Here is a 9294-nt window from a genome sequence, read left to right as displayed (position 1 = left end):
TTCAAGGCGTGTTATTTGGCATAGAAATCTCAACTAAGTACTAATAAAAATGACGCAAGTAATACTACGTTGAGACGGTGAAGTTCCTCTAGGAACGTTAGTGCCATTGAAGAAGAAGAGATGTGTGACCCCTTACGGAATTCCATAGATTGCAGTTGTGTAAAAAACATGGAAAAAATCATTATCTAATAATTATATTTTTTGTAAAGCAAATTATTCCATGATGTCGTTTTTATTACACATCCATGTATGCATTACGCCTATTAAGCTTCATTCGTCGAGGGAATATCAGTTTTCTCCAAAACATAACCATATTAAAACTTTTGGAAATATGGATATTTATAATTTTCATAGCAGATGTCTCAAAAAAAGATTTGGAATCCTTTCTATAGTGCTTCGTGAAACATTTCAAACTTGTTTCAAAATATTTCATCACAACCGCTGACATTCGGGCTTGCTAACGAATCGAGCAGTTTTCCTCGATTTCTATACTTCCGGATTTTACTCGGTGTGATAGTGATAATGATAGTATCGAATCCTCGATTCGATTTCTATAATAGGGCCCTTTGTTTTGGTTTGTGTCACTGATATTTTCCTTTGAGAAACATTTCAGAAACGCCTAAATATATGCAATCGCAACACATGCTCTTCTGAAAAAAAAACGTTGAGTACTACTGATCTATAAGAACACATTGGGCCCTATCATGAAGATTAGATCGATAAATTACTATCTATCACATCACAAATTACATTACTATGACATCGAGCAAAAGTTTGTTTTCTGAAAATCGAGATAATTTTATCGAATCCTATTTCATGCTCGAACTTCATGTGTTGTGTGTTGCATATATTTAAGCGTTTCTGAAATGTTTCCCAAAGAAAAATACCAGGAACGCAAACCAAAACAAACTGATTATAGTAGAATTTCGGAAGGTATGCAACAAGCAAAACAAACAACTCGTCAAATTATGCCAATTGCACCGATAGCTTTCACTCGGTCGATGCTATCGACTTTGCTTGGTATCTATAATAGCAAAATAGAGCTAACGAGCAAAATTTATATAGGCTCGATTTACACAATAGGACTCATCAAATATGCTTTCTAAATAATCAGTTACAATTGAAATTGATTATGTGATAAGGAAAATTAGATTTTTGGTAGTCGAATAGGATCGGGGCATTATCGGCTTTTTTTAGACTAATGCATCCTTCTCATTGCTCACAAGCGTTAATCGTTTTTTTTTATTAGACGTTTTATTTAAAATTTATACATGTACAATTAGTTATCTATTGCTTTCAATCATATTTGGACATGCTCAATCTTCATAGCTATGTTCAACAATTTTCTTCCTCAAAAGTTGGCACTCAAATGTTGCTTTCCCTACATTAATTCACAACAATTGTAATAGCTAACAGTACGAGTATTAAGAACGAGTGCTTTCCTCATCTGCACCACACGAGACGCCGACAGCATCTGCGATGGTCGCAGACTTTTCTCCGTCGCTACAAACTGCTGCACCCGACGATCCTGCTCCTCCACCGGTCGATAACAACTACCGTGATGATGATTGCCAAACTCCTGTCAGTACAGCATCGACGCCGAGGCCGGTGTCTTAGCCCGGAAGCTGTTCGCTGCCATGCTCATGCGAATGTGCTGGAAGGTGAGCGGTACGTTTAGCCTGCGATCGCGGTGCTTGTAGTACTCGTTGTAATCCAACCGCATTCCGAGCTGACGCAAGGTTTCACTGGTTGAGATCGCCAGCTGGTACAGAAACTGACCAACATAGCTCTCGTAATCGAATCCAATGTCCTGCAGCAGTGTCTGGTGGGTCGAAAGATGTTGCTCGAACGTTTTCGCCTGCTCGTCACGCTCCAGCATCTGCTCAGTGGTAATACCATACTGACCCTTACGGTCGCTGGATGCTATTTGTTCCTGGAATGGATGGATTTAAATGTAATCAAATCCATGTAAATTGATACCGCCCCAAAACTCACCTGGAAAGCCTTCTTCGCTTCGTGTTCGGCAAAGCAAAGCCTATAGAACCGCTCCTGCCATTCCTCTAGCTTGCTTACTGTGTTAAAAACATGCTGCAGCGTGTTGGTGATTTGTTGCGAGCTCTCGTCCAGGAAAATACCGATACGAATCTCATCCAGGAACAGCTGGTGGGCCTCCAAAATATCGTCCAGCGCTTTGGCCTGTTTGACGCGGGGCATCAGCTGAACCCACGAACACTCGATCACTTCGAACAGTATGTAGTACTGCATCTGGCAGGTGAAGTTGATCATTTGAGACGTAATCAGCTGCAGTCGGGAAACGATTGGGCCAATTTGATGCTGCAGTGGTTTGAGGAACTTCGAGCTCAACATCTGTCGCTTCCAGGTGCCGGACAGGATGAACTCCACATGTTTGATGTTCCACAGATGCTTGAAGAACGTTTGGTAGCGACAAAGCGATGGCTCCAGAATGGTTGACAGAGGGCCGCAAACTTTGTACGTTAGACTGAAAACATCCCAACCGGCTTCACCCTCGTAATGGGTTAGGAAATGTACGTCCAAATAGTTGAGGACGTCAGGTTCTTCCTGCTCGGAGGTTGAAACCCGGACAGCCGTCGCAAGCATCGAGAACAGATCGTACTGGAAGATTTCACTTGCAGGTCGATCCAACTCGCTGTGTAGATTCTTCATCAGAATGTCGGCGAAATTGCCCTGCCCGAGCAGCAGGTAGTTACGCATGGCCTAAAATACAAGATAAAGAATTGATATATTTGATTTTTTTTCTTACAAGGCCCTCCAACACACCCGCGCACCAAAGAACTCGCAAAGAGTAAAAGACTCCTTTTCCCGATCGAAAGGAGCAACTAGAGTAACAGCGAAAAATGGTTTCCCTAAATGCTGGTACTTCTGTACTCGCATTGCATTCGTGTAGATCAGAATGTGTTTCTCTAACTCGGACTTCAAAACAAAGGAGCCTAGAGAAATCGGCATTGCAACCATATGCAAGCTACAAGCTGCATTTTCACTTTGATAATGATTTAGTGGCCCTGAAAAGGGCAATTTTGTTTGGTTGTTGGGTATTGTTTGTTCACTCCACCAGTGTTTACCGAGTGATGATGACAGAAGTAGGGGGCTTGATCACGAACGTCACTTCACGGTTAAAACGAAGTGAATTGTATACAACGTTATTACGGCTGCCACCGTGTGTGTAGAATCAGGAAGAGATCATCCGCCGTGACAACTTTGATGAACTCGGTGTTATTATGAATATCACGATACTGTCACGTCACGAGGAAAAACAAGTATATTTGTCACTTGTGTTTTAGATGGTGAAAGCTAGTCACGCGGAATGGAGCAAGTTTAATTTCGGATTTATTTAGCTTTTTTGCTAACATTTTGAATCGTGTCTTGCTTTTTATGAAAGAAAAGATAAACAAACAGCAATTTACCCGCTTGGTGGCATTTTTAGAACGAAATCCTGACGTATCCAGAGGACGTAAATTCGTTTATTTGGATTCGATAAATGCGCTATGGGATGTAATTGAGGACTAGAAATGTACCTCCCGTAGATCGATTGAAACATAACGAAAGGTCTGATTTCGATTGTCCTAAATGAATAGAAATTTTTTGTTTCTATTTTAAGGATTACACTAACAGAGAGTTGCAACCCCGCAAAATGGCAATGGCCCAAAACGATCATTATGATTGATTATGTATAATATTGATTTGTTGATATTTTGAATATAAAATAACTGTAATGTTTTCCCAACATTGTAGAGCTGGTTTTTGTAATTCTTACATTCGCAATTGGTGGACAAGACCCGAATCAGGACGAATAAGGCCATTGATCTTTTGTTTTTACGTAATAGATATTTTCAACGATATTGTTTTGAAGACATACTTTGAATGAAAGAATATTTAACTTTCAAATAATAAAAATGAATCTATCATTGCAAAGCTTTTAAATTAATTATTTTCAAATGATTCTCTAGTTCTTTTTCCATAATTTTGATATCCGTCTAAAGAAAATTTGAATCATTTTCTGTTTTTGGCAAATTCCTTGAAACTTATCAGGTGTTTCATATCAAAATTATGCTTCTGACCGACGCTACTTAGCAGTTCACGTTTAAATAATTATATCAAACCTCATATCCCGTATATCTAATTACACGAGATTGGGAAGGATAAGAGGATTAAACTTCAGAATCCCATATGGGAAAAGCTCAGATTATACTGATCATGAGATGGATGAATTCGGGTTTATTTTGAGATATAGAAGATATGTAATAACTCATCAAAATTGTAGAAACGGTTCTTAAAAAATGATTTCAACGTTGACCTATACTGAATACTTCTCACTATTCAAACGTGTAAGACAGAGCTGAGTACAAAAGTATGCGAGATATCGATTGTTAAGCACATGATAGTCATGCTTTATCTCTAGAGTAATTTATAGATTATATTCCCATATGTTCAACAACTACATCATTCAAGAGCAACCAAGTATCCCTCCTCATCTTTTAACCAGCGTTTGAATCAGCAAACTAACGCACTAAGCAAATGATTCATGGAATGAGTCCAAATAGTTGGCATTGAAATACCGAACCATCGAGGTATAATCGCAAACTTGTCATTCTAAAACATACGTTCAATTAAATGGAATATTATCTCATACACTTATTAATTTTACCTACATAAAACGTCCGCAATTATGCAACCGACATAACGTTCAAACGCCCGAAATTACGCAACTGACATGTCTCTTATAAACGGGAATGAACTCTTTCACTTCACGGAGTTTTTTTTTACACGCAACTGTCCGAGACAATGATGATAGACATAAAAAGATTAAGTGAAGTGTAAGTGACGTGAAAGCGTTTGTGACAGTGATGTTCGTGATCAGGCCCATGGAAAACAGTCGTTGTGTGGTGCGTATCAGATAGAAGATGCCGAAGTGGAATGATATATGATGAAAACCGCCCTCTTTGACCCTATACGAGATGCATTCTGTGTTATGTATGGATGAAATAAAGAATAAAACTCACCAATGTAATATAAGATAATTACCAACACCAAATACAATTATCATTTTTTCTCATTGGTAAAACCATGTTACTTCAATATAGAGAAAACATATTTAAAATCAAAAAGGTTATAAAACAAAATTTATAATTTTTACTTGCTGAGTGTTTATTCAATCCAATGCGAATTTTAATTGGACTAACAACCAGGGCCTGACAATTTCACTTCAATTAGCACATCGTCACTCAATAATGTGTCTATCGCTTCTCAGAACAGAACCAGAACCATGCAGGCTAAAAATATATCTATTCTCTTTTCACGCACAATAAGAAAAATATCTCGTCTCTTTCGTACATATTCCTTTCATTTCACGTTGATTCCTTTCATTCTGCAAACCAAAGCGACGTTAGAAATCGTCACTTGAAAATTAATTTGAAGCATCCATGTATTCTGGCAGTTTGTATAGAAAGGAATGTTTCCTTGTTGCATTCGAAACTTATTCACTGAAACTAATGAAAACGGTGCAGTGAGTGTTGTGTAGTATGCCTGCAGGAGTAATTATTTACCGGCGCTAGTTGTCAGTGTGAAATTAGTGATGAAACGGATAGTGGTTTGGTCGGATACTGGATACCGGTCAGCTTCGAGTCCGGATAGCCGAGTATTCGACAGCCCGATGTTTGTGTTTGTGCTTGTTTGTGTGCGTGCACGTGTATTTGTGTGGTTGTTTGTGTATGTTCGCGCGTTTTTTGGGTGTTTGTGTGCGTGTGTGCGCGTGCGTTTGGGCGTGTTTTTTTTTGCTTGCATGCAGGTGTGCGCTTTTTTTATGCGCGGGCATGTGTAGGCGTGTTTGCGCGCATTTGCGCGTGTGTACGTGCTGTAATATTTTTGCGCGTGTTTTTTTCTTGCTTGTGTGCAGGTGTGCGCGTTTTTTTGTGCATGGGCATGTGTGGGTGTGTGTGTGCGTACGTGTGCACGTATTTGTGTGCGTGTGTGCACGTGCGTGCGTCTGTGCGTGTGCACGTTTGTGCGCGTGTATGTGCTTGTGTGTGCGCGTTTGTGCGCACCTGTGCGTCCATTTGTATGTTTGTGTGCGCTCGCGTTTTTATGCACATGTTTGTGCATGTTTGCGCGTGTGTGTGCGTGTTCGTGCACCCAATGGTATGTGCGTGCGCGTGCTTCCGGCTTTGTGTATGCGCTCGCAATTCTGCGTGGGCACGCTGAAAGCGCAGACCTAGTCGAAAATCGCGTAATTTCGCGTAATCGCTTAAAAAAATCGCGTAATTTTGAGCGAATAGCGTAAAAAATATCACGCAAAAAAACGCATAAAAAAGAATCCAGCGTACTTGCAAATAACATGCTTCTTCGTAACATGTTTGATACAGGAAATATAATAAAATGAAGACAGCTCAAATCGGACTATTCTTTTCACCCTTAGAGAGGGTGAAAAACTCGAGAAAGGAAAAGTCCGATCTGTGCCGTCTTTCATTTTATTACATTTTCTGTAACAAACATGTATTCCAAATAACAGAGAAACATGTTATTTACAAGTGATTGAAGAATTTTGAACACGGTCCGCGACGATCCATTTTGGTAAAATAAAACTTACGTTTGAAAGCAGCAAGCATCCTCTAACATGCGAAATGAAAATAAATATAACCCGTTCAAGCAGTTTTAATCGTCAGTGAAAGCTTCTGCTTTTATACTTGTAAGAGAACGAAAGAGGAAAGGAACGAAACAAAAGAATCAATGTTACTGTATGCGCAGAGAATATTTCGTTTCCACTTCACCCCGATACACTGAAATTAATCCACCGAAAATGACTGTAGTGGAAGTGAGAGTTGTATGAATAAAATTCAATCACATTTATTAGCTTCGAAAATAACTAGCCCTGCTAACAACACCTAATACTATATGTAGAGTATATGGGAAATGTTCGAAAGAATCCATATAAAAGAAAATAGTTTTGGGCGGGACGAAGTTCGCCGGATCAGCTAGATGTAAATAGAAACAATCAGATGGAGTTACCTGTAAATGATCCAGTAGCCGATGAGGTCCCAACACAATATCCAGCACCTGTTTGGAGGTATTCAGATACACACTATTCACTAACTGGTGCAGTTTTGTGGTGCAAATAGGAGAAAACAGAGAATCCATGTCGCTTTCCAAGCACTGCTTCAGATCGTTTCTCGCCTTAACTGGCGTTTTATCCTGACAAACTTCCCGCAGAAAGTTGATGCTTTTCCCAATGACCAGAATCCTCTTAGCCATCGTATCGCTCACGAAGCTCGGCAGCATACTTCTACGGATCCGATACTTGTGATGCCACAGTTGGTCGAACCCAACCTCGGATATCTCCTCGATGAAAAACTCACAATTCGGATCGATAATCTCTCCATTGACGAGCCAACGAATCAAGGCATGTTGCAGCGGTATACACGCGGACCGTAGCAACTCCAGCGCTAGCTCACGATTTTCCGGATGGCCATTGGTAGTGTAATCGAAGACTGTGGTAGCTAGAGATCCACCCTTCAGCTCTTTACACGACTCCGATATCAGCGCAAGCCACTGCAAACGCTCCATCGGTCCAGCCAACCAAAGTCGAAGCTTTTTCAGTGTGAGTCGGTCACCACCTAACATGCCGGCTCGTTCCCTCCGCTGGCGGTTCAAGTCTTCCTGCAAGATCGCCAGCATACCATAGTACTGCGTTAGCTCTCGCTGCAAGGCAGCTATATAACCCTGGCCGAAGTTCCCCTTCATGTAGCAATCGCTCTTCGGATCGGTAAACTTCACCACTCGATTGTGGAAATGGCCCACTTCAGCCAACTGCAGTAGCATCCCAGCATCCCCTATGGTCAACGTTCGAACCTTGACATGATCTAGCTTGAATTCTCCCGTCACTACGTGTCTCCGGAGGTACTTTCCCTGAATCCCAGTGCATGCGTATATCACATCCTGAATGAGTTGATCCTGAAGATTGCTCGACGCTACCAATCCCTCCTCTTCCGACAGTTCCCCCGACGTGGTAGAACTTCGCCCATCGGATACCATCGATCCACCTTTGAACGGGATTATCTTCATCCCACCACTCACACCATCCGTCAACCGGGTACGCAGTTCGATCTTGGAGAAGACATTCTCCAATCCACCCCCGCTACCGGATTCTCCTCCCGAAGACCGTTGACCGCCACCATCCACCGGGGGTAGGCTCGCACTCATATCGTTGCGCAAGTCAACATGCAAGCTCAGCAAATGACCGTTCGTTCCGTGCGGTCCTGCCCCACCATTTGTATCGGCTAGCAGCAGCAGAAACTCGAGAATTTGCGCCCTCCGTTTGCTGTCCGCCTGAAATCCACGAAAACAAACTCATCATAACAACACATCATCATCCATCTCAGTTCCCGACTCACATAGGCACTCAGCTGCTCGTGCAGTCCGTTGAAAAGCGCACTATCGCTTTGGCTCCTCCCGCTCAGATACTGCCCGACTCGGGCTATAATGGTAGACTCCTCGGTACCGGAGGTTGAAATCGAATTGGGTGTATTGGCCAGCAGCTGGGTGGCACTCTTTAACGACGATCCTGCAAAGAAACACCACCGTCAATCGAAAATTCACCCCGAATGTACGCGGACATCGGTGGAATAGAAACAGATTGGCTCCAGGCGTTCGAGTGATGATGATGATTCAGGAGAATAATTTTGTTTTTGCCTTTTCCCTGTCGCCTTTCTCCGTCTCCGATCTCCGCTACCAATCAATTTTCCCTATCTGTGCGAACCCACCATATCGATCGCCTACGAGTTGTTTGCACAGCTTCCGCAGCAGATCGTAGATTTCGGTGTAGTTCTGCTGCCGCTGGGAATGCATTTCGTGCGCTATACTAAGTGGTCCAATCAGGATGCACAAGTCCGACCATCAGGGAGTTACTTTTTTTGTGGTAAATTTGAATTTTAAAACGAATTCGCCACGGAACTGTGCGGGGCGTTTTGTTATTACTGTTGACAATCAAGGTTTATGTTCTAGAGAGGTGGTACGCGATACGCAAAAAAAGCTGTTTGAATCAGGGATTGTTGATAATGCGGGCGCTACACGATTCGTCCAACGTTCCACTCGAATGTTGGACTCAAACATATGACTCGATGAATCGTCAAATGTTGTGACGAATGTGCTGCTACACGGTGAAGTGAATGTTCGATTCAAAGCAATTGGCCCAAACAATCGGCGAGTATTTGGATCGAATGTTTATTGTTTTTCTCTACCATCAAAAACGTTAGGAAACTGAAT

The 9294-nt window shown here is 41.8% G+C and overlaps 1 protein-coding gene across 1 annotated transcript; it reads right to left on the bottom strand.

Annotated features, from left to right (window-relative positions):
* Positions 1-1217: 1217 nt before the first annotated feature.
* LOC129762550 (gamma-tubulin complex component 3) lies at positions 1218-9081 on the bottom strand. The gene is made up of 5 exons (XM_055760941.1): positions 8793-9081; positions 8424-8593; positions 7042-8358; positions 1996-2736; positions 1218-1933 (listed from the first exon to the last, which is right to left on the bottom strand). The coding sequence occupies exons 1-5, from the start codon at positions 8875-8877 to the stop codon at positions 1583-1585; spliced, it is 2664 nt and encodes an 887-aa protein (XP_055616916.1). The 5' UTR covers positions 8878-9081; the 3' UTR covers positions 1218-1582.
* Between the last annotated feature and the right edge of the window lie 213 nt (positions 9082-9294).

The sequence above is a fragment of the Toxorhynchites rutilus genome, chromosome 1, assembly GCF_029784135.1.
Source record: "Toxorhynchites rutilus septentrionalis strain SRP chromosome 1, ASM2978413v1, whole genome shotgun sequence".
NCBI classification, from domain to species: Eukaryota; Metazoa; Arthropoda; class Insecta; order Diptera; family Culicidae; genus Toxorhynchites; species Toxorhynchites rutilus.
This window is presented reverse-complemented; position numbering and strand designations above follow the sequence as displayed.

Bases quoted from the DNA above. Each gene is read 5' to 3' on its own strand.
- LOC129762550 (XM_055760941.1), bottom strand. From the start codon at position 8,877: ATGCATTCCCAGCGGCAGCAGAACTACACCGAAATCTACGATCTGCTG. The intron at 8,359-8,423 runs GTGAGTCGGGAA...CGTGGATTTCAG, and splicing joins ACGAGCAGCTGAGTGCCTAT to GCGGACAGCAAACGGAGGGC. The intron at 2,737-7,041 runs GTAACTCCATCT...CTTGTATTTTAG, and splicing joins GGCTACTGGATCATTTACAG to GCCATGCGTAACTACCTGCT.